This window comes from Callithrix jacchus, chromosome 10, assembly GCF_049354715.1.
Source record: "Callithrix jacchus isolate 240 chromosome 10, calJac240_pri, whole genome shotgun sequence".
Taxonomy (NCBI): Eukaryota; Metazoa; Chordata; class Mammalia; order Primates; family Cebidae; genus Callithrix; species Callithrix jacchus.
The window spans coordinates 125657906-125682697 of NC_133511.1; the positions used below are offsets into that span (position 1 = coordinate 125657906).

At 50.3% G+C, this 24792-nt stretch overlaps 1 protein-coding gene across 9 annotated transcripts in view; it reads right to left on the bottom strand.

Annotated features, from left to right (window-relative positions):
- The window catches only part of CPT1A (carnitine palmitoyltransferase 1A), a 79908-nt gene that overhangs the window by 29600 nt on the left and 25516 nt on the right, over positions 1-24792 (bottom strand). For 6 of the 9 annotated variants that reach the window (XM_054241173.2, XM_054241172.2, XM_017978349.4 and 3 more), the window contains 8 exons: positions 22662-22801; positions 16303-16474; positions 11627-11728; positions 9753-9890; positions 7451-7528; positions 4835-4942; positions 3355-3442; positions 1640-1835 (listed from right to left, as the gene is read on the bottom strand). In XM_054241173.2, coding sequence (XP_054097148.2) covers positions 1640-1835; positions 3355-3442; positions 4835-4942; positions 7451-7528; positions 9753-9890; positions 11627-11728; positions 16303-16474; positions 22662-22801 — 1022 coding nt within the window. Of the gene's footprint in view, positions 1-1639; positions 1836-2751; positions 2909-3354; positions 3443-4834; positions 4943-7450; positions 7529-9752; positions 9891-11626; positions 11729-16302; positions 16475-22661; positions 22802-24792 lie in introns of those variants that run through there. The other 3 variants (XM_078341657.1, XM_078341656.1, XM_078341658.1) reach the window with 2 other exon arrangements.

Here is a 24792-nt window from a genome sequence, read left to right on the forward strand (position 1 = left end):
TGGCCCTCTTTCAGGCCTTCGGGCCACCAAAAAGCATCCCTGTGTCCAGGGCCCCTCCTTCCTGCCCAACCAGAAGAATCTCCTGCATAAACCTACTCCTGCACCCCCCACCCCACCCCACCCCGCACCGCCTGAAGCAGACGCAGTTACAGAATCAAGCTCAAATACGCTTGGGTGCCCAGGACCCTCCCCAGCCTGGCACGGTGGCCCAGCCACCCAGCCCGCTCCACAGCTCCCGCCTGCTCTGCTGCCCCAGGGCACGTGGCTCCACCTGCTGGACACCCATCATCCTCCTCACCTGCTCCCACCCTCTGCGAGATACAGCCTACCTTCGGCCCCTCCACACAGCACAGAGCTTCTCCTGATCTTTGCAGAAGGGGCCCCACCACCTGCTCCTCCTGCCTCACTCCCAGCGCTAGCGTAGCAGTTGTCACACGGCTGGAACCCAGCAGCTCTCAGCCGGGGATGACAGTGTCCTCCAGACGCTGGGCAATGTCTGAGACACTTCTGGTTGTCACACAGGTTGTTATTGGCATCCGGCAGGCAGAGGCCGGGGCTGCTCAGCATCCACCACTGTACAGGGCAGTGCCTGCCCCGCCCCCGCAAAGAACTCCCCAGCCCTGCGTGTGCACAGCACCGACCGAGGTGAAAAACCCTGCTACACAACACACACCACCTCCTCCAGAAAACAAAGCTCAGGCCGATCCTGTTTTTTATTTTTTGAGACAGGGTCTACTGTCATGCAGGCTGGAGTGCAATGGCTCGGTCATGGCTTACTCCTGCCTCAGCCTCCCAAATAGCCGGAACTACAGTCACGCACCTCCACGCCTGGTTATTTTTTATTTTTTTGGTAGAAATGGGGTCTCACTCTGTTACCCAGGGTGGTCTCAAACTCCTAGGCTCAAGTGACCTCCTGTCTTGGTCTCCAAAAGCATTGGAATTATAGATGTGAGCCACTGTACCTGGCCTGATTCTTTTTCACTGAGGCAAGGAAATGTAACTGTAACACAGGAGCCTTGGTTTCAATTTGTTCTTTTTCCTAAGTTAATAAATATGCCCACAGCCCCGTAAGAAAGCATAACCCTGGCTGAGCATGGCGGCTCACGCCTGTAACCCCAGCACTTTGGGAGGCCGAGGCGGGTGGATCACTTGAGGTTAGGAGTTCGAGACCAGCCTGTACAAAACGGTGAAACCCTGTCTCTACTAAAAATACAACAGTTAGCTGGGTGTGGTGGCCCATGCCTATAATCCCAGCTACTTGGGAAGCTGGGGCAGGAGAATCGCTTGAACCTGGGAGGCGGAGGTTGCAGTGAGCCGAGATGGCACCAGTACACTCCAGCCTGGGTGACAGAGTGAGACTCCATCTCAAAAAAAAAAAAAAAAAAAAAAGAAAGCCTAATGTCCTGGACTCTGCAGTGTCTTCACACACATCTGCCCAACACACACAGGGGTGACCATATCCCCACTGCTCTTGAGATCCACTGGGCGGGGACTGGGACCCAAGACCCCAGAGCAAAACAAAGCCAAAGTGGGGAGACCCGTGCCAGTGTTCCCACAGGCCCCGACAGGGGTGGGCCCCGGTGAGGAGGAGCGCCTCCCCCACCCCTCACCACAGGACAAGGGACCCTGGGCCACGCACCTGTCTCCTGCGGTGAGAGCCGCCAGCCTGGCCTCCCCGGGCTGAGGCTCCGAGGTGTCGTCCAAGATCCTCTGCATCTGCTGCTCCATCTCCCGGGGCTTCAGCAGCCGCCCGTCGTGGTAGAGCCAGACCTTGAAGTAGCGCCCTCGATGGTACACAACGATGTGCTTGCTGTCTCTCATGTGCTGGATGGTATCTGAGCCCACCACGGGTCAGAGACACAACAAGAGTCACAAGTTCAGCCCGGGCTGAGACCACCGTACTCTGACCGTTTAAAGGGCACTGGGTCGGCCGGGCGCAGTGGCTCAAGCCTGTAATCCCAGCACTTTGGGAGGCCGAGGTGGGTGGATCACGAGGTCAACAGATCGAGACCATCCTGGTCAACATGGTGAAACCCCATCTCTACTAAAAATTACAAAAAATTAGCTGGGCATGGTGGCACGTGCCTGTAATCCCAGCTACTCAGGAGGCTGAGGCAGGAGAATTGCCTGAACCCAGGGGGCGGAGGTTGCGGTGAGCCGAGATTGCGCCATTGCACTCCAGCCTGGGTAACAAGAGCGAAACTCCGTCTCAAAAAAAATAAATAAATAAATTTAAAAAAATAAATAAATAAAAATAAAGGGCACGGGGTCCCATTCTGTGTCCCTCCAGGCAGCCTCAGGAGCCTATTCCTCAAGATATTTTAAATGATGAAGGCCAGCACGGAGCCAAGGCTCTGGATCAGACAGGCCTGACTTCTTTGCTCAGCTTGGTCACTCATTAGGTTACAACCTCAAACACATCACCCGAGGCCGGGCACGATGGCTCACGCTTGTAGTCCCAGCACTTTGGGAGGCCCAGGTGAGCAGATCATTTGAGCTCAGGAGTTCGAGACCAGCCTGGCCAACATGATGAAACCTCGCCTCTACTAAAAATACAAAATTTAGCTGGGTGTGGTGGCAGGTGCCTGTAGTCCCAGCTACTCGGGTGGAACACAAATCTGCCTTCCCGAGCATGTGCCCAGTGTGCTCCACCACAAACCCTGCCTGTGAGCAAATGCCCCTGAAGAATCAGATGAAGAAACAGGTATATTTAAGCAGACCCAGAAAAAAAACCTCTCAGCTGGGCATGACTCACGCCTGTAATCCCAGCACTCCTGGAGGCTGAAGCGGGCGGATCACTTGAGTCCAGGAGTTTGAGAGCAGCCTGGGCAAGACTCACGCCTGTAATCCCAGCACTCCTGGAGGCTGAAGCGGGCGGATCACTTGAGTCCAGGAGTTTGAGAGCAGCCTGGGCAACACGACAAAACCTCATCGTTATAAAAAATGCAAAAATTAGCCGGGTATTGTGGCATGTGCCTGTGGTCACAGCTACTGGGGAGGCTAAGATGGGAGGATCCCTTGAGTTCAGGAGGTGGAGGCTGAAGTGAGCTGTGATCATGTCACTGCACTCCAGCCTGGGTAGCAGAGAGAGACCTCATCTCAAAAAAGGTAAAACGCTATATAGGACAATCGATGGTCTTCAGCCAAAGAGAAATTAAGACCTGGAAGTAAGAGTCCAGGCCTAATAAAGACGAAGGAAATTCAGCAGAAGGAATCTGCTATTACAGCCTATAGTCTCAGGAAAGCAGCAAAACACAATGTGGCCCCTCTGACGCTCCCTTTGACAGCTCCCAATTCCGAGCACAGGGATGGGAAGTGCCCAGTCCCCAGGGAGCCCGGCGAAGCCTCACTCACCTGTCTCCTCTCCTGGGATCCGGGAGGTATTAAACATCCGCTCCCACTGAGCCGAGCAGAGGGGAATCGTGGACCCCAAAAGGCGAATCTGTAACAGAAACGTATTTCAAGCCAACAGCGAACGTCCCACAGAACGAAAGCAGCAAGACCACGGATGGAAACGCCGAGTGCATTTTCCACACAAGTGGCTTGTTTTGACTTCATCTTTCCCAGTGGCTCCCTGGAATGGCTTCTTGGGGGGCTTGTTAAACCATGCCGGGGTGCAACTTCCTGTGTGGCTCAATACTAAGTAACACAGCCCAATCGATTATTTATTTATTTTATTTTTTTGGGATGGAGTCTCGCTCTGATGCCTAGCCTGGAGTGCACTGGCGCGACCTCGGCTCACTGCAACCTCTGCCTCCTGGGTTCAAGTGATTCTCCTGCCTCAGCCTCCTGAGTAGCTGGGAATACAGATGCGTGCCACCATGCCCAGCTAATTTTTGTATTTTTAGTAGAGACAGGGTTCTACCATGTTAGCCAGGATGGTCTCAATCTCCTGACCTTGTGATCTGCCTGCCTCGGCCTCCCAAAGTGCTGGGATTACAGGTGTGAGCCACCGCGCCCGGCCTAATCGATGATTTAACTGACACTTAAAACCAAAGAACTATTTAAGGAAGAAATGTTTTGTTTCTCACAAGCAACTCACCAGCCTTGTGAGAACTAATTATTAGTTCAAAAACAACCAGGGCTTCTCTGAAGGGCAGATTACAGAACTAAAGTACCACAGACATATATTCATTTAGGAGACACAAGGAGAATTACATCTCAAAATAATTAGGCTGGGTGAAAGAAGCCAGAATTCAGAAAAAACAGTGTATACCGTAAAATTCCACTTACATAAAGCTTTGGAAATTTCAAACTAATCTAGAGTGACGGATAGTAGACCGGGGCTCCAGGACCAGGTGGGAGGGAGAAGTGACAAAGGGCGGAGGGGAATTTGAGGGTGACCGATGTGTTTGCCGTCCTAGCCGCGGTGATGACGGTTTCCTAAGTCCATCCATATATACGCATCAGAAGTTATCAAACTGTACACTTTATTTTATAACTTTTTTTTTGAGATGGAGTTTTGCTCTTGTCACCAAGGCTGGGGTGCAATGGCATGATCTTGGCTCACTGTAATCTCTGCCTCTTGGGTTCATGCGATTCTCCTGCCTCAGCCTCCCAAGTAGCAGGGATTACAGGCGCGTGCTACCGTGGCCGGCTAATTTTTTTATTTTAATAGAGATGGGGTTTCACCATGTTGGCCAGGCTGGTGTTGAACTCCTGACCACAGCTGATCCACCGGACTCGGCCTCCCAAAGTGCTGGGATTACAGGCATGAGCCACTGTGCTCAGCCACAAACAGTATACTTTCAACATGTGCAATATGTCAACATGTACAGCTATACCTCTGTAAAGCTGTTTTACAAGAATTTTTTAAAGCAGTGTGTTTGCCTACTGGTTTGATTTCCTCCCGGTCCAGTTTGCGCCTGTACAGCAGGATGGCGTGGATGGCATTGCCCGCTCTTGCTGCCTGAATGTGAGTCGGAAGAACATACAGCAGATCCTGAAAAGTGAAAAGAATGACATGGAGAGAATCTGCACAGGGACTAAGCAAAGTTAAATCATCACAGCACACCCTGCCCACTGCAAAATGTTTCTAGATGTATCCAGTTACACCTGCAGTGCTACAAATATACTTTGTTAATGTTTGAGGAGAACATATGTCTGCCCAAATTCTTGGGCTATTAAAGATAAGTATTTGCACGAAATAGTTTCACATAACAGAGTAAAGAAAGCAAAAATTAGTCAGGGAGCAATGAGACGATGAAGAGGTTTTCTGAACTAGACAGAACGAAATAATTGTTTCTTTTTTTTTTTTTTTTTTTGAGACAGAGTTTCGCTCTTGTTACCCAGGCTGGAGTACAATGGTGCGAACTCCGCTCACTGCAACCTCTGCCTCCTGGGTTCAGGCAATTCTCCCGCCTCAGCCTCCTGAGTAGCTGGGATTACAGGCACACGCCACCATGCCCAGCTAATTTTTTGTATTTTTAGTAGAGACGGGGTTTCACCATGTTGACCAGGATGGTCTCGATCTCTTGACCTCGTGATCCACCGGCCTCGGCCTCCCAAAAGAAATAACTGTTTCTGTAGAGCCGGGCCTGCAACTTTCTAAGTTCTCAGACACTGCTCCAAACGTCTACGTTTTCCACAACTGGAGGAAGGGCCAAGGGAGACAGGCCGACCCTGCGATTGGAAGTCTGTGTGCATCCCCCGTCCCCAGTGATGCAGAAAGTGCCTGTTTGTAGGAAATGAACAAGGCCTCCCAGCGGGAAGGGCGTCCGATAAACAGCTCACTTCAAATAGAGCAGGAAAAGACGTTCTACAGACTAGCATGACAGTTTTTCTTTCAGTTTGAGATATTTCAGATGGGAAAAAAAAAGTTAAGAGAAAAAGGGAAATTCTGAAACAAAGAAAAACAAAAAAAGCAAATGATAGGCCGGGTGTGGTGGCTCACCACACCAGAAATCCCAGCACTTTGGGAGGCCAAGGCGCACGGATCACCTGAGGTGGGGAGTTTGAGACCAGCCTGACCAATATGGCAAAACCCCGTCTCTACTAAAAACTACAATAATTAGGCGGGCATGGTGGCAATTGCCTGTAATCCTAGGTACTTGGGAGGCTGAGGCAGGGGAATTGCTGGAACGGGAGGCTGCAGTGAGCGGAATCATGCCACTGCACTCTAGACTTGGCAACAGAGCGAGACTCCATCTCAAAAAAAGAAAAAAGTAAATGATGAAGACAAAATAAACGAGGGGAAAAACAGAAAGTGTTCAAGTCCTTGATGGTGGCATAAAAAAAAAAAAAAGAAAGGGGCCGGGCGCAGTGGCTCACACGTGTAATCCCATCACTTTGGGAGGCCGAGGCAGGTGGATCACGAGGTCAAGAGATCGAGATCATCCTGGTCAACATGGTGAAACCCCGTCTCTACTAAAAATACAAAAAATTAGCTGGGCATGGTGGCGCGTGCCTGTAATCCCAGCTACTCAGGAGGCTGAGGCGGGAGAATTGCCTGAACCCAGGAGGCGGAGGTTGCGGTGAGCCGAGATCGAGCCATTGCACTTCAGCCTGGGTAATGAGCGAAACTTCATCTCAAAAAAAAAAAAAAAAAGAAAGAAAGAAGTGAAGGAATAGAAGGAAAAGGAAAGAGAATTCTATTTGCCACTTAATAAACCAGTGGTTGAGAACCCAGAGTGAGGGGTCTTCTAACCATCCATGCTTTCAAAGACAAAGCCCAGGAAACGTGAAACTACCCTGGATGCACACCCCTCTGGCGTCTCGGGAAACAGAAGGGGGCAGCACAGTGCGTCGGTGGCAGGGTCTTTGCTGAACCACTGTCCCTGAGCCCTAGGGTTCTGCAGGGATCTTAAGGCCACTGTGACACTAAGTTCCAGTGTTAAGTCATAAAAACAGCAGGACAGTCTGGGCAATGGCAGCTCACGCCTGTAATTCCAGCACTCAGGGAGGCTGAGGCAGGCAGATCACCTGAGGTCAGGAGTTTGAGACCAGCCTGGCCAACAACATGGTGAAACCCCGTCTCTATTAAAAATACAAACATCAGCCAGGCGTGGTGGCGGGCACCTGTAATCCCAGCTACTTGGGAGGCTGAGGCAGGAGAATCACTTGAACGCAGGAGGCGGAGGCTGCAGTGAGCCGTGATGGTGCCATTGCACTCCAGCCTGGGTGATAAGAGAAAAGCTCTGTCTCAAAAACAAAACACAACAAAAACAAAAAAACAGCGGGACAGGTACAGCGCAGTGAGGAATTACTGCTTGCCACAAACTTACTTTTGCAAGCCAAACCCCTCTGCAGAAGCAGAGCACCCTGGGCTGCTAGACTGATACTGAAGGGCACTCACAGGCTTCTCCACCCTGGAAGCAGGACAGGGAGGAGCAGGAGCCAATCCCCGGAGCTTTCCGAGGCCACCCACAGGCCTGTGAAGATGCCACTTCTGTGGACAGACGCAGCACCCCACCGCCCCCCCGCAAACAGCCGGCCGGGCTGGGGGACTCACCATGGCGTAGTAGTTGCTGTTCACCATGAGCGGCCCTCGTCCCCGGAGGTAGATGTACTCCTCCCACCAGTCACTCACCTAGTGGGCACAAACACCAGACAAACCCGCAGGCTCAGTGGGCCAGGCAGGCCCCCCGGCAGCTGCCCAGAGCCACGGGAAGGGCAGGCAGTGCTTTTGGCAGACATTTCCGCGTCTGACGGGTCCCATTCCAGAACAGGGAATGCAGTCCTAATGAGATGGAATGCGACACCATGGGAAACGCAAAGTGTTCCTTTAAGTTGAGACAGGCAGAAAGAAGGTAGTCACCTTCATTTTGTAGATGGTCAAAAGGGAAAAAAAAAAAAGGCCGAAGTGGGAGGATTGCTTGAGGCCAGGAGTTTGAGACCAGGCTAGGCAACATAGCAAGGCTCTAGCTCTATGTTAAAAATAATAAAATTAAAATAAAAATAGTTTTTAAACACTAATTGGAAAGTCAATCATAAATGTTTGACTGCTAACAAGTTTTAAAAACCAATACTGTGGGCTGGGCACGGTGACTCACAGCTGTAATCTCAGTACTTTGGGAGGCTGAGGCAGGAGGGTCACTTGATGCCAGGAGTTTGAAGCCAGCCTGGGCAACGGAGCAAGGTTCCACCTCTACAAAACAATTTAAGAAATCAGCCAGGTGTGGTGGCTCATGCCTGTAGACTCAGCTACTTGGGAGGATGAGGCAGGAGGGTCACTTGAGCCCAGGAGTTCAAGGCGACAGTGAGCTACGATCCTGCCACTGCATTCCAGCCTGGGCAACAGAGCAAGACCCCTTCTCAAACCAAACAGAGACAAAGGCCAGGTGCAGCGACTCATGCCTGTAATCCCAGCACTTTGGGAGACCGAGGCAGGCTGAGCACTTCAGCTCAGGAGTTCCAGACCTGCCTGGCCAAAATGATGAAATCCCACTTCTATTAAAAATACAAAGATTAGCTGGGCATGGTGGCAGGCGCCTGTAATCCCAGCTACACAGGAGGTTGAGACAGGAAAGTTGCTTGAACTCGGGAGGTGGAGATTGCAGCCTGGGTGACAGAGCGAGACTCCCTCTCAAACAAAACACAACAACAAAACACAACAAAACAAAACAAAACAAAACAAAACGTTATGTGAAATTGCTCCAGAGACTGCTTCTCATCTTCCTGCTTCCCAGGTCTCCTGAAGAAGCCACCCTCTCAGTCCACGGCACTAACCTGGCATTCCGCGGGTGTTATCTCTGTTCCTTGGCCCCTGCGTCCTAAGGCCACCCAAAGCCAGTCCCCCCAACCACCTCCCAGCTGCTGTGGACCCAGGGATCGCTTCCTTTCCAGCTTTGTGCTGAAACACATGTACGTACAGAACAGTGCCCATGCAAGCGTGTCGTGTGCAGCAGAGAACTGCTATTTACAAATCCAGCATACCTGTGCGACCAGCACAGAAGGAAAACAGAACATGCCCAGCCCCCCTCGAGAGACCCCTCCAGGCCCTGCCCATCCACCCACAATGCGACTTCTAGCACCACCTACTGGTTCTGTCAGGGTCACTTTGGACACCTTCTCTCCCGTGTTAGCTGTTCCTCAAAGCTAGACTCCTTCCCTTGCTTCATCTGCCAGAGGCCTGCTCTTGCCCTCCCAGCACGTGGAAGCCCACCTGTCTCTTGGCACCCAGGGCGACTGCTAAGACGCTTCGTTGGAGGGGATGCTCCTGGGACCACCGAGCCGCCCTCAACCCCAGGGAGGGGCGATCAGCACTACCCTATCCCACACCATCCCTGCATCCACCAGCAAGCTCGGGAAGGATGCCCTTGGAGCCAAGAGAAGCCAAAGAGAAGGACAGGAACGGGTCTCTGGGGCAGCCCGGCACCACTGCAGGAGAAACAGCTCACAGGAGGACTCCCGGGGAAGAGGGAGAGGGCTCCCGTGTGCAAAACACAGCATCGTGCCGGTGCACCTGCACTCACGGTAAACTGTTCCTGTATGCTGTGCGCGGTGGCTCATGCTTGTAATCCCAGCACTTTGGGAGGCCAGGTGAGAGGATCACATGAGCCCAGGAGTTTGACCAGTCTAGGCAACACAGTGACACCCTGTCTCTACAAAAAAAATCCCCAAACCAAGAAACTGTCACTGTCACTATACATCAGTCCTAACACACACACACCCCACTCTGCACGCAGGTAAAACCATCGCCGAAACTTCCTAAGGTGTGATTCTGGCTAATCAAAACTGTTATCCCCGCCCCTCAGAATTAGCATCTTCATACAGGAAAATTTCATCGAGAACAACTGTGTATACAGACTTACGTAATTTGTAGCCCACCAGGATTTCAACTTCAGATACCACTGTAATTTTGGTCCAAGACTGACAGCAAAATCTTGAGCAAGTGCCGTCATCCGTTTGAAGTCCTCTTCCTTCATGAGAGGCCTCACAGATTCTAGATACTGAGATTGTCAGAGGAAAAAAATCACCCAAGTTAAAACACATTAATCAACGTCTACGGTTGCCTCACCTGAGCCTTAGGAAAAGTTCTAACACATTGAAAGGGTTTTAGGCTGGGCATGGTGGCTCATGCTTATAACCCCTGAACTTTGGGAGGCTGAGGCCAGTGGATCGCTTGAGCTCAGGAGTTCAAGACCAGCCTGGGCAACAGAGTGGAACCCCATCTCTGCAAAAAATTACAAAAATTAGCTGGGGGCAGTGGCACACGTCTGTGGTCCCAGCTACTTGGAAGGTTGAGGTGGGAGGATCACTTGGGCCCAGGAGTTTGAAAGTGCAGTGAGCCAGGATCACACCACTGCACGCCAGCCTGGGCGAGATGCTGTCTCCCCCCCGCAACGCACAAAACTTAACACTGTTGCCAACCCCACAATTTGTCATGGAATATTTTAATCCGACAAGTTGTCAGCAGTAAAAAATGAAGGCTTGGTGCAACAGTAATCTCGCTAGGGCCCCTCCCTGTATGTTGAAAGGTAAGATCCCACTCCCTTAAAAGGACCAGTTGTGGCTGGGCATGGTGGCTCACACCTGTAACCTCAGTAGTTTGGGAGGACTGCTTGGGCCCAGGAGTTCAAGACCAGCCTGGACAACATGGCAAGACCCCCGTCTCTCCAAAAAACTAGTTGCAGGCATACTGGTCCCAGCTATTTGGAAGGCTAAGGCAGGAGGATCACTCGGGCCCAGGAATTCGAGACTGCAGTGAGCTAGACAGCGCCACTGCCTTCCAGCCTGGGTGAGAGAGTGAGACTGTCTCCACAGAAAAGTGGGGGGGGGAGGGCGCAGCTGTCAAGTATCTTGAGGCCTATTCAAAGTAAATGCCCGTGAATGAGACAGAAAATCATTTTCTGAGTGTGCTGAAGTGGAACCCTCGGATACACAACACAGATGGAGGTCACTGAAGGTCGAGTGTCTCACCCTCCCCACATCCTGCCAGCGGAACAGGGGCCGCCATCAGCCCTGACTGGCAAGCCTGGGCACAGAAGAGCAGAGATGGGGAGGGCCAGGCGCAGCGGCTCACGTCTGTAATCCTAGCACTTTGGGAGGCCAAGGTGGGTGGATCATTTGAGATCAGGAGTTCAAGACCAGCCTGGCCAATATAGTGAAATCCCGTCTCTACTAAAAATACAAAAATTAGCCAGGCATGGTGGCATGTACCTGTAATCCCAGCTACTCGGGAGGCTGAGGCAGAACGCTTGAACCAGGGAGGTGGAGGTTGCAGTGAGCTGAGATTGCGCCACTGCACTCCAGCCTGGGTGACAGAGGGAGAGTCCCTCTCAAAAAATAAAATAAAATGAAATAAGGCCAGGCACGGTGGCTCACGCCCGTAATCTCAGCACTTTGGGAGGCTGAGGCGGGTGGATCATAAGGTCAGGAGATGGAGACCATCCCGACCAACATGGTGAAACCCTATCTTTAAAATAATAATAAATAAAATAAAATAAAACTTTAAAAAATGCACTGAGCAGTTTCTCTATGAAACACAATACTTTTTAAAAAACATCTAAGATGCAGCAGTGATGTGTTGGAAGAAAAAAAGAAACACTTCCTATGAGAACGCTACCAGGCGCCCAGCTGAAGGCTCCTATAGCCCAATGGTGGAGGCCTAGTTCATCATAACTAAGACCTAAGGCTTCATCCACAGACGCCTGGCGTTTCCGCGTGAGGCCTAAGCCATGCCTACCCTGTTCACAGTGTCTTCGACAGCCGGGACCGGCAGGCGGGGCAGCGACGTCTGGAAGCTGTACAACATGGGCTTTTGGCCTGAAAAGAGCTTGACCATACCCTGAAGAGAGAGAATGCTACTGTCAGCCTATCACCACACCCCCCTGAACGCACCTGTTCTGGTCTGAGCTTGGAAGCTAAGCAGGGTCGGGCCTGGTTAGTACTTGGATGGGAGCATTCCATTTTCAAAGACAAGGCTATGTTAAAGGGGTCTGAAGCCACTTTTCCAGGGCGCACACGTGCCAACCACTTATGGATTTTCTGTGTTGATTTATTTTTCATCTGATCTGTCTTCTACCCGCCACCATGCCTACAGATTCTAGCAAACAAGCATGTAACCCTCCCCCCACTGCCAATAAAAACCTGGGCAATATGGCAAAACCCCAACTCTACAAAAAATGCAAAAACTTAGCCAGGCGTGGTGCCATGTGCTTGATGTTCCAGCTGCTTGGGAGGCTGAGATAAAAGGATTGATTGAGCCTGGGAGGTGGATGCTGCAGTGAGCCGTGATCACACCACTGTACTCCAGCCTGGGCGACATAGTGAGACCCTATCTCAAAAAGCAAAACAAAAGCAAACAAACAGAAAAACCGGGTGGAATCACAGCCAAGCCTGATGGAGGCTGTGGGATGCCGCTGCCAGCGTCGTGGCTGGCCAGGCCCCTGACTGTGTGCTTCTGCCGCTAAGGTAAGTCTCACCCCACCTCCTTTTGCAAGGTGCTTCATTTCAGGACTGGTTCCAGGAACAGGGAGCTGGGTCTAAGTGCGTGTCCCTGAGCCAAGCCAGGAAAGTAGTGTCTTTCCTCCAGTCCCTGCCAAGCCTCCCGGAGGGCACATTTGTGGCCCTTGGTTTTAGCCTGGATGATCAAGCCTGATAATAACCAGTCACCTCAATGTCAACCAAAACAAAGGAAGTCCTCGACCCTGGCGACGAGTCTGGTGCCGAAGGGTGTTGGGACTCAGCTGAACCTCGGCTTTGAACCCACAGGAGGGAGCGCCCTTTGGCCAGCTTCGCCAAGCGTGGAAGCCACCCGAGTCTTCTAGGTGCTAAATTCTGCTTCTCTACAAATCAGACATTTTACATCCAAATGGTAGAAAATTGATTTGGGAGAAAAAATTTTTTTGGCCAGACGTGGTGGCTGGCACCTGTAATCCCAGCACTTTGGGAGGCCGACTCAGGTAGATCATTCAGTCAGAAGATCGAGACCATCCTGGCCAGCATGGCAAAACCTCGTCTCTATTAAAAATACAAAAAATTAGCCAGGCGTGGTGCTGTGTGCCTGTGGTCCCAGCTATTCAGGAAGCTGAGGCGGGAGAATCACTTGAACCCAGGAGGTGGAGGAGCTGAAATCGCACCACTGCACCCCAGCCTGGGCAACAGAGCGAGACTCTATCTAAAAAAAAAAAAACAAAAAAAACGTGTTTGGGAAAGAGCAGAGCCTGGGTGTATGGTGGGCACTGCAGTGACTCCCTCACTTCCCTTACAAGCAGGCTCCCCAAGGTTGGGAAAGCAGCCCAGCCCAGGCAGGTACCACTGCGGGGCCACCTCGAGGCAACTGAGCAGAAGAGCCCCGGAGCCAAGTCGGGGCAGACGAGAAAGCAAAGCAGACACAAGGCTTCATACACACTGGCGGAGCCATGAAGCAGCCCCATTCAAGAAAGATTCTGCAGAAAATTTTCTCCTGATCACTTGGTCCATTAGAACCATTTAGACCACTTGGCAAGACAGGGGTGAAAAAAGCAGATGCTTCTTTACACATGTCCAGCCCCAAAGACCCAGGTTGGGCTTGAGGTGCTGAGCGAAGCCCAAGGCCCAGGGCCACGACTACACTGGGCAGATAGCACATGGGGCACACGCCAGTTCGGGGGCCTGAAGGGGTCACAAGGGTCTGAGACCCTGGGGGGGGTCCCCAAAAGTTCAGAGATGATGCCCACCTTGGAGGGCTTATTATCAGAACACCTAAGCCCATAAATATATGTGTGTGTGTATATATATGTGTACATACACATATATGCGTGTATATATACATATATACACATATACGTGCATGTATATACATACATACACATAAACATGTGTGCGTATATATACATACACACATATACACATACGTGTGTATATACACATAAACATGTGTGTATATATACGTACACACACATAAACATACGTGTGTATATATACGTACACACATAAACATATACTTGTATATATACACGTACATACACATATACACGCATATACACATACGTATGTGTAAGTATACATACACATAAACATATACGTGTGTGTATATATATGTACTACACATAAACATATACGCGTGTGTGTATATATACGTACATACACATAAATATAGACGTGTGTGTATATATGTACTACACATAAACATAGACGTGTGTGTATATATGTACTACACATAAACAGACGTGTGTGTGTATATATATACGTACACACACATAAACATATACGTGTATATATACACGTACATACACATAAACATAGACATGTGTGTATATATATGTACTACACATAAACACAGACGTGTGTGTGTATATATGTACTACACATAAACATATACGCGTGTGTATATATATGTACTACACATAAACATAGATGTGTGTGTGTATATATGTACTACACATAAACATATACGTGTGTATATATACGTACATACACATAAACATATACGCGTGTGTGTATATATACATACATACACATAAACATAGACGTGTGTGTATATATATACATATATATACATAAACATAGATGTGTGTGTATATATAGGTACATACACATAAACATATACACATGTGTGTATATATACATACATACACATAAACATAGACGTGTGTGTATATATATACATATATATACATAAACATAGACGTGTGTGTGTATATACGTACATACACATAAACATAGACGTGTGTGTAAATATGTACATACACTGGCCATCTGCCCAGTGTAGTTGTGGCCCTGGGCCTTGGGCTTTGCTCAGCACTTCAAGTCCAACCTGGGTCTCTGGGGCCAGACATGTGTAAAGAAATATACATGTACACACATATATTTATGGGCTTAGATATATACATATATATATATTTTGAAACTGTGTCTAGCCCTGTTGCCCAGGTTGGAGTGCAGTGGCGTAATCACAGCTCACTGCAGCCTTGACCTCCTGGGCTCAAGCGATCCTCCCACCTCAGCCTCTCGAGCAGCTAAGATTACAGGCATGCATCACCATGCCTGGCTAATTTGCCTGGCTAATTTTTGTATTTTTAGTAGAGATGGGGCTTCGCCATGTTGCCTAGGCTGGTCTCTAGCTCCTGAGCTCAAGTGGTTCACCCAGCTTCGCCTCCAAAAGTACTAGGATTATAGGCAGGAGCCACTGTGCCTGGCTCCCATAAAAACATTGAAATGGAGGCCAGGTGTGATGGCTCACACCTGTAATCCCAGTACTTTGGAAGGCTGAGGTGGGCAGATCTCTTGAGCTCAGGAGTTTGAGACCAGCGTGGCCAACATGGTGAAACTCCGTCTCTATTGAAAAATGCAAAAATTGGCCGGGCGCGGTGGCTCACGCCTGTAATCCTAGCACTTTGGGAGGCCGAGGTGAGTGGATCACCTGAGGTCAGGAATTCAAGACCAGCCTGGCCATGTTGGTGAAACCCCATCTTTAAAAAAAAAATTTTTTTTTAAGTGCAAAAATTAGCCAGACGTGGTGTGTGCTGATAGTCCCAGCTACTTGGGAGTCTGAGGTGGCAAAAATCACTTGAGCCCAGGAGGTCGAGGCTGCAGTGAGCTATGATTGTGCCCCTGCACTCCAGCCTGGGCAACAGAGAAAGACCCTGTTTCAAAAAGAAAAAAAAAAGCCATTCGGGGTGGCTCATGCCTGTAATCCCAGCACTTTGGGAGGCCGATGTGCGTGGATCACCTGATGTCAGGCATGCAAGACCAGCCTGACCAACACGGTGAAACCCCGTCTCTACTAAAAATACAGAATTAGCTGAGCGTGGTGCGTGCCTATAGTCCCAGCAACTTGGGAGGCAGAGGCAGAATTGCTTGAACCTGGGAAATGGAGGTTACAGTGAGCTGAGATCATGCCATTGCACTTCAGCCTGGACAACAAGAGCAAAACTCTGTCTCAAAAAATAAATAAAACAAAAGAAAAAGAAAAAAAACCATTGAAATCATGAAATTTGGACTAGCATCCACATACATGTCAAAGCCATTACCTTAAATAAGGAACCCTTGGTTAAGGGCCAAAGCAAGCCGAGGGAACATTCCGGAAGCTAAGTCTGAGTCATGGGAGCCTGCCAGAGGGGTGAGCTAAGGTAACCATTTAATGCCTGACAACAGGTGAGTCAAGAACACTCCAAGGAACCGGACAGACAGCACTTCTATCTGATCAATGACCTGATTACAACCCCGGGAGGCCTCAGTATAAAGCGCCGTAGGTCTCACTAATGTCACAAAAGGCCCCCACTTTTGCATCATGGTGACTCAAACCTCTCTAGCCATTAGAGGCTGAGGTCCACGTCACCAACCAACCATCGAGGGAGAAAAGGTCCCCAAGGGCGTGCTTCATCGCAAAGCCCAAACCGTCCACCCCACCCCACAGCCAGAGGGACGTGCAATTACCATCCAGATCTTGGTGGCGCGACTCATTTTGCCATGCTCAGCGAACATCCACCCGTGGTATGAGAGCAGCACTTTCAGGGAGAAGCGCATGGTGACGATGAGGGCCACCCACAGCCCGGTGCCAAACAGCACGCCGCTGACCACGTTCTTCGTCTGGCTGGACATGCAGTCGCTGTGAAGGGAGACCGAGACAAGGGAGGCTGTACACGTGGCCACATGGTGCCACCCACGCCACTGATACCACCGACAGACACCGCGTGCTGCAGGGCCCAGCAGCCTGCCCCAGGTAGAGCCAGGAAAGTCAGAGGGAGAGCACCCGCATGAACCGAGCTCTCAAAACACTCACAGGACTCTCCTCCTTGCCCCAAAACCAATCATGCTGAAAAGTAGCTGGCAGACCTGAATGCTGGGGGCAGGCCTGTCTGCTCTCTTCCTGGAGTCCCTTCGGCCTCCTGGCCAGGCACGGTGGCACAAGTCTATAATCCTAGCACTTTGGGAGGCCGAGATGGGTGGATCGCTCGAGTCCAGGAGTTCGAGACCAGCCTGGGCTACATGGGCCAAACCCCATCAATACAAAAATAAAATTCGAAAAAGAAAACAAAGCTCGATGTGCTTTGTTGACCTCGAAACCAACCAGGGCTACTTTGTGTCATCTGGGAAGAGATACAGCTTCCTCCAGGAACCTCAGAACTGACAGCAGAGGGGATGGTGAGGCCAGGACCCAGCCACTGTGCGCACCACGCCCTGCCGACCTGTGCCTCCCCAGCAGGTGCGAAGGAAATGCTGCGCCACTTTCTTCCGCACTTTGTGATTTTTTTTCTCTCAAACTTACTTTAGATGTAATCGCCATCTCGGATCATTTGTTACAACTATTAGCTCCAGTATTTACCTCAGAAGAGCTTGTTTGTGACTTGTGCATATCTAACACAAGTAAAGAAACAGACCATGTAAACTGGTCATGTAAATAGTCCACTTAGATACAGGAAATGTTTTTATTTGTGAAGGAAAGCAGTATATTTAATGGTAGAGATGGGACTTTAAAAATGAGACGAAATGCAGCTTTTTCTCTCTTTTTTTTTTTTGAGATGGAGTCTCATTCTGTTGCCCAGGCTGGAGTGCAGTGGCGCAATCTCGGCTCACTGCAACCTCCGCCTTCCGGGTTCAAGCAATTCTTCCGCTTCGGCCTCCCAAGTAGCTGGGATTGCAGGTGCGTGCCACCACATCCAGCTAATTTTTGTATTTTTTGTACAGACGAGGTCTCACCATATTGCCCAGGCTGGTCTCAAACTCCTGACCTCAGGTGATCTACCCGCCGCGGCCTCCCAAAGTGCTGGGATTACAGGCGTCAGCACCGCACCTGGCTAGAAATGCAGCTACTTTGTGGTTTGTTTTAGTTTTGGTTGTTTGGGGAACTGCAAAATATTTTTAAAATAAAAACTATTTATGCATGCTTCGAATGATTAAAACACCTATATATATAACCTAAAGGTATCTCCAATATTTGAAAAGCACTAATTTAGCCAGGTACAGTGGCGCAAATATATAATCCTAGCACTTTAGGAGGCCATGATGGGTGGATCACTTGAGTCCATGAGTTCAAGACCAGCCTGGGCAACATGGCCAAACCCCATCAGTACAAAAATAAGATTTAAAAAAGAAAACAAAATAATTCAAAATAAGAAATAAAAAAAAAGAAAACCAATAATTTAAGATTGCCCAGTATTTAAGTGACACAAACAAATTATCTTCAAGGTTAAGTACTCTTGCTTCAAAACGTGTTGTCTTTCTATAACCCATCAAATCTAGCACTCGAGTTTAACGGGAGTCTCTACTTGAAACCTGTCTGCTTTTTTCTGGTCATCTAACCTACAAGCGAACTTGGGTTTAGGGATTTAAGGAGCTATCTTTTAGATAATCTGCATTTTAGATTACCAAAGGACAAAGATCTATATACTTACTTGATTTACAAAAATAAAAAAATATTTTAGTATAAACAAATAAATGACACATTCGAGATTTTTAAAATATAGACATGTAGGCACTTAGATAAAAAACATCAGCAAAAAGCTTTCTTTTTTTTCTTTTGTAAGGAGAATGAAAGAACATGCTCCTTACCAGTCTGTTGGGGACAGACTTAGGGACAACACATGACATGTCTGACTCCACTTTTCTTCTTTTCTTTTGTTTTTTTTAAGAGATGGGGGTCTCACTATGTTGCTTAGGCTGATCTTGAACTCCTGGGCTCAAGCAATCCTCTTGCCTTGGCCTCCCAAAGACAGGCCACCATGCCCAGCCTGACTCCACAATTGAAGGCAGCAGCCCAGGGACACTGCAGTCCCCTCCAGGATGGCAGCTCTGGATCGGCCCATGAAGCTTGAAGACATTGGCCTTTAACCCCGCCCTTCTAAATTTAGGCCAGGCATGGCCCAGTTTACCAAAATAGGTTTAAGAGGGACAAAGAAACAAATCTTACAGAGACTCAGATTATTAAAGGCTTTAAATAGTCAACCCTTCTAAATATAATCCATTTTAAGAGGGAGCCTACACTAGAGAGTACATGAAAGATCTGGGCCAGGCACAGTGGCTCATGCCTGTAATCCCAGCACTCTGGGAGGATGAAGTGGGTGGATCACTTGAGGTCAGGAGTTCAAGACCAGCCTGGCCAACATGGTGAAACCGTGTCTCTACCAAAACTACAAAAATTGGTTGGCCATGGTGGTGCATGCCTGTAGTCCTAGGTACGCAAGAGGCTCAGGCAAGAAAATCACTTGACCCTGGGAGGAGGAGGTTGCAGTGAGCCGAGATCGCGCCACAGCACTCCAGCCTGGGCCACAGAGTGAGACTCTATCTCAATAAGAAAAAAAAGAGTCCTAGCATTCAGGAGCCTGAGGCAGGCAGACTGCCTGAGCTCAGGAGTTCGAGACCAGCCTGGGCAACATGATGAAACCCCGTCTCTACTAAAAATACAAAATATGGTAGCCAGGCGTGGTGGCATGTGCCGGCAATCCTAGCTACTTGGGAGGCTGAGGCAGGAGAATTGCTTGAACCTGGGAGGCAGAGGTGGCAGTGAGCTGAGATAGTGCCATTACACTCCAGCCTGGGTAACAAGAGCGAGACTCAGCTCAAAAAAAAAAAAAAAATCTTCACTGGGCCAGGCGTGGTGGCTCACGCCTATAATCCCAGCACTTTGGGAGGCTGAGGCGGTGGATCGCAAGGTCAAGAGATCGAGACCATCCTGGTCAACCAGGTGAAACGCCGTCTCTACTAAAAATACAAAAATTAGCTGGACATGGTGGCGCGTGCCTGTAATCCCAGCTACTCAGGAGGCTGAGGCAGGAGAATTGCCTGAACCCAGGAGGCGGAGGTTGCGGTGAGCCGAGATCGCGCCATCGCAGTCCAGCCCAGGTAACAAGAGTGAAACTTCGTCTCAAAAAAAAAAAAAAAAAAAAAAAAACAAACTTCATTATTCATTAACTCCACGAGAGAACAAAAAGTCCGTCGGAAGAGCTGCATACACAGGCTTGAAGGCAGCTGTCCACTGTGACCTCAAGGAAGGGAGCAGCCAGGACTGCTGGGAGCGCCCAGCTCTGCCAACTGCGTTCTAAGTGACAACGATGACGGCAGTTCCCAGGCAGATAAGAAACCTGGCAGGCATCCTGGCCAGGCATGCCTATAACATGACTGGGAGCTTTCATTCTGCCTCTTGCAGACACTTACAGAGGCCTGAGCCACCTCAAGGTTTCGAGCATTCGGCTGTACTCTCAATGACTCTGGAGGGTCCGGGGGCTTCCTGGAGAAGGAACAGGGTGTGGAGGGGTCCTAGGCAGACTCTGCAAAAAGGGGTTCAGGAATCAGGGCACCTGCTCAAGCTGCCCTCGGAAGAGTCAGACCATTAATCTGCTTAATCTTTTATTTCTAGTCATCCGAATCAAGGCCGGGCACGGTGGCTCGCATCTATTAATCCTAGCACTTCAGGAGGCTGAGGTGGGTGGATCACCGGAGGTCAATAGTTTGAGACCAACCTGGTCAACATGGTGAAACCTCATCTCTATGAAAAATACTAAAATTAGCCGGGCATGGTAGTGGGTACCTGTAGTCCCAGCTACTTGGGAGGCTGAGGCAGGAGAATCGCTTGAACCCAGGAGGCGGAGGTTGCAGTGAGCTAAGATCGCGCCACTGCACTCCAGCCTGGGCAACAGAGCAAAAACTCCATCCACCCCCCACCCAAAAACATCAAAGTCAGCCATTAACTGAGTGAGTTTTCGTTTATGTCACTTTTTCTGCCAGTTTATTTTCTTATTTCTTTCTGATCAAACAATATTTGCATGCAAACAACCTGGAGGCTGCGATTCTAAAGATCCAGAGCTTCGTTTTTCTAGCTGAGCCCTGACCCCAACATTGTGCCTTCCACCTGCAACTCCTGGCCCCCAAAACAAAGCCCAAATAGGAGGTGTTGGGGGTTATGATTCCTCTAGACCAAAAATGCCATTGGGGCAAACAAGCAGCATAGAAATCGAGCCAAACGCCTGGCATGGGCAGCAGGGATCCTTCCAAGACACCGTGGGGCTTTCAGACCAGAAAGTAAAATGTGTGTCCAGGTGCAAGGGTCACAGCTGCACAGGGAAACTGAGTCTCCCCGCGTTCCACCGTCTGGAGGCTCGTGGCGATAAAACAGCAGCGTTCACTTGCATTTGTCTCACGGAAGCTTCTGGGGCAGGGGATGGGGGACCTCAGGGGCACAGATTTCAGAGCTGGGCAGAGCTTTCCCGCTCCCTATTCCTGTGACTCGGGCAGATACTTGCACCTGTCTGAATGCTTCCTCACTGGTAAAAAGGACCCTAATGAGAGGTCACTGCAGTGCAGGGTCTGACTTTCCTGGATGGGAGTCTGGGCCATCTCCAGAACTAGATGGAATAACGGGCATCGCGGGTATGCAATACATATGTGCTATCAACAGCCAGCAGGTATTTGGAAAAAAAAATAGCGGGGCCCAGTGGCTCACGCCTGTAATCCCAACATTTTGGGAGGCCAAGGTGGTCAGATCATGAGGTCAGCAGATCGAGACCATCCTGGCCAACATGGCGAAACCCCATCTCTACTAAAAATACAAAAATTAGCTGGGCATGGTGGTGCGTGCCTGTAATTCCAGCTACTCGGGAGGCTGAGGCAGGAAGAACCACTTGAACCCAGGAGGCGGAGGTTGCGGTGAGCCAAGACTGCACCACTGCACATCAGCCTGGCGACAGAACAAGACTCCATCTCAAAAAAAGAAAAAAAAGGTTAGCCAGGCATGGTGGCCTGTAATCCCAGGAAGCTAAGGCAGGAGAATCGCTTGAATCTAGCAGGCAGAGGTTGCAGTGAGCCAAGACTGTGCCACTGCACTTCAACCTGACAACAGAATGAGACTCCGTCTCAAAAAAAAAAAAAAAAAGAAAGAAAGAAAGAAAAAGAACATGTGTTGCATGTTACCTCAGGTGTCTCTGGGCCTTATGTCTTTCTTGGTAGCAAGAGAGCCTGCTTTCAAACCTCCAGGAAAATCTAAACCCCTAGGGGTGGGAGTGATGGTGGAGGTCCCTTGGAGATTTCTAAACCAGCCTGACAGAGAGCTAAGTGGGGGAGGTCCCTGCAGAGGACCCTACAGCAGTCCGTTCAAGGGTCGCAGAACTCTGGGATGAACTGACTCCAAGTACAAAGAAATGACCACATTGGGGATTTTCTGTGCCAGAGCCCTACCGTCCAGGCTAAGGGCGCTGTCACTGTTGGCTATCCCCCGAGCCCTGACACCTTCTGAGGGGTGCCCCAGCACCACGACCACTCTTCTCGCCCTGATCTTCAGAGGAAGGGCTGCAGGGGACCGCAAACTCCTAGGGGACCTTAACGCCACCCAGGAAAACGGGAAGAAAGCTGACTTGAGAACAGCCTGGGGGCTTCACATCAAATCCAGAACAGTGACAATCACCACAATTGAAGAGACATAAAAACAGCAATAAAATCAGTAACTTCCGGGCGGGCGTGGTGGCTCACATCTGTAATCCCAGCACTTTGGGAGGATGAGGTGGGCAGATCACAAGGTCAGGAGTTCAAGACCAGGCTGCCCAGATGGTGAAACCCTGTCTCTACTAAAAATATAAAAATTAGCCTGGTGTGGTGGGTGGGGGGGGGCACCTGTAACCCCAGCTACTCAGGAGGCTGAAGCCGGGAACTGCTTGAACCCAGGAGGCAGAGGTTGCAATGAGCCGAGATTGCGTCACTACCGTCCAGCTTGGGCGACAGAGAAAGACTCTGTCTCAAAACAAAAAACAAAAAAAAACAAAATTGGTAACTTCCCAGACAACTGGAGATTTCACAGGATTACTTACGTCCTTTCCAGGGTCCGACTGATTTTTGCAATTATCCCTAATGAGGGGTCGATCTTGGCATACATCGTCGTCATCACGCCCACCACCACGATAAGCCAGCTGGAGGGGCTCGCCGGATACACGCCGGTGATGATGCCATTCTAAAGACAGACACACAGGCCGTGAGCGGCATCCCCGCACAGCCCCCGGGCAACGACACTCCATGGCCCCCGGCAGCAGGGATGCTGAACCGCCAGGCAGTGAGGACAGTGTGTCTGCAGCATGTGTGCTGAGACACCACGCCCCACGCGCTGGGACGCTACCCAGAGTTTACAACCTGCGGCTGTTCCAGGTTCCTCCCTTCCTCTGCTTCTGAGCCAAGACCCACCCTGAAACCTTCCCCGAGTGGACACCCTTGGCCATGAGAATCAGCTCAGGCACGAGTTTAGCTGGTGAAGGACGCCACTGAGCCACCATGAAGTCCCCTGCCCAGCCTGCTACTGTCTAGAATGTGCTGAGACCCCAGCTCCAAAACTGCTCCTCCTGCCGTCCCGTGTCAGAGGCTGCTGCACCCTGAAGATTTCACGGGAGACCTCACTCCATGTCTTTTGTTTGTTTGTTTTTTAGAGATGAGGTTTCACCATTTGATCAGGCTGGTCTCGATCTCCTGACCGCAGATGATCCGCCCACCTTAGCCTCCCAAAGTGCTAGGATTACAGGCATGAGCCACCGTGCCTACCCAGCACTCCGTGTCAAGAATTTGCTGTAAAATACTCCAGCCGGAAAAAAAAAAAAAGGATTACGTCGAACAAAATTGGTTGAAATGAGGAAGGGAATGGTGGGGTCATTAATTGATCTTCTTCACTCTTGAGTATGCTTGACGACTCCACTTTTAAAAAATTCTTACTAAAGCATCCTAATAAGATATTGATTTGGCCAAGATAATGGATTAAAAATGACTACAGCAGGCCGGGCGCGGTGGCTCACACCTGTAACTCCAGCACTTTGGGAGGCCGAGGCTGGTGGATCACTTGAGGTGAGGAGTTTGAAACCAGCCTGGCCAACACGGTGAAATCCTGTCTCCACTAAAAATACAAAAAAATAGCTGGGCTTGGTGGTAGTCCCAGCTACTCGGAAGCTGAGGCAGAAGAATCACTTGACCCCGGGAGGCAGAGGTCGCAGTGAGCTGAGATCACGCCACTGCACTCCAACCTGGGTGACAGAGTGAGGCTCTGTCTCAAAAAAAAAAATTAGCCAGGCATGGTGGTGTGCACCTGTGGTCCCAGCTGCTTGGGAGGATGAGACAGGAGGATCGCCTGAGCCCAAGAGATTGAGGCTATAGTGAGTGAGGACCGTACCACTGCACTCTGCCCTGAGCAACCCTGTCCCCTGTCTCAAAAAAGGAAGGGGAGGGAAGGGGAGGGGAGGGGAGGATATTCGCATTGGGTTGAATATGATAGCCAAGCCTCTGCATCCATGTTTCTATTTTCCCAGATTCCAGGTGGAAAAATGCAGCTCTCAGCAAGTCCAGCTGTTCAGCTCAGCTCTCCCCGTAGTGGTGCCTTCTCCACCACGGTGGACCACACCGGTGACCAGGCCAGGGAGACTAGATGTCACCCTAGTCTTATTTATCTGGGCCCAAGAACCCACCGGCTAAGCCCCAGGGACCCCTGTGCAGCTGTGCTGGCTGCCAGGGACCCGCCTGCCTCTCTGCTGTCCCTGCTGCCACCTGCTCTGGAGGGCCGGGGGGTGGACGGGGCTGGGGGGCGGGGATTGGGGGGGCTGAGTGGCGGGTGGGCCTGGGGGCGGGGGGCTGGGGGGCGGAGTGGCGGGGGGCTGGGGGCGGGGGTTGGGGGGGCTGGGGGGCGGGGGTTGGGGGGGCTGGGGGGCGGGGGTTGGGGGGGCTGGGGGGCGGAGCGGCAGGGGGGCCTGGGGGCAGGGGGCTGGGGGGGTTGGGGGCGGAGTGGCGGGGGGGGCCTGGGGGCGGGGGGCTGGGGGGCATCTACTTTCAACTTGATGACATTTCATCTAGTTCGCATGTTTTCAAATATGCATCTATTCCTTCTTTAATGTTTAAAATAAATTACAATACATGGAAAAAGAAAACACTTATTTTAAAAAAAGAACAAAGTTCTACTTCTTTAGACAAACA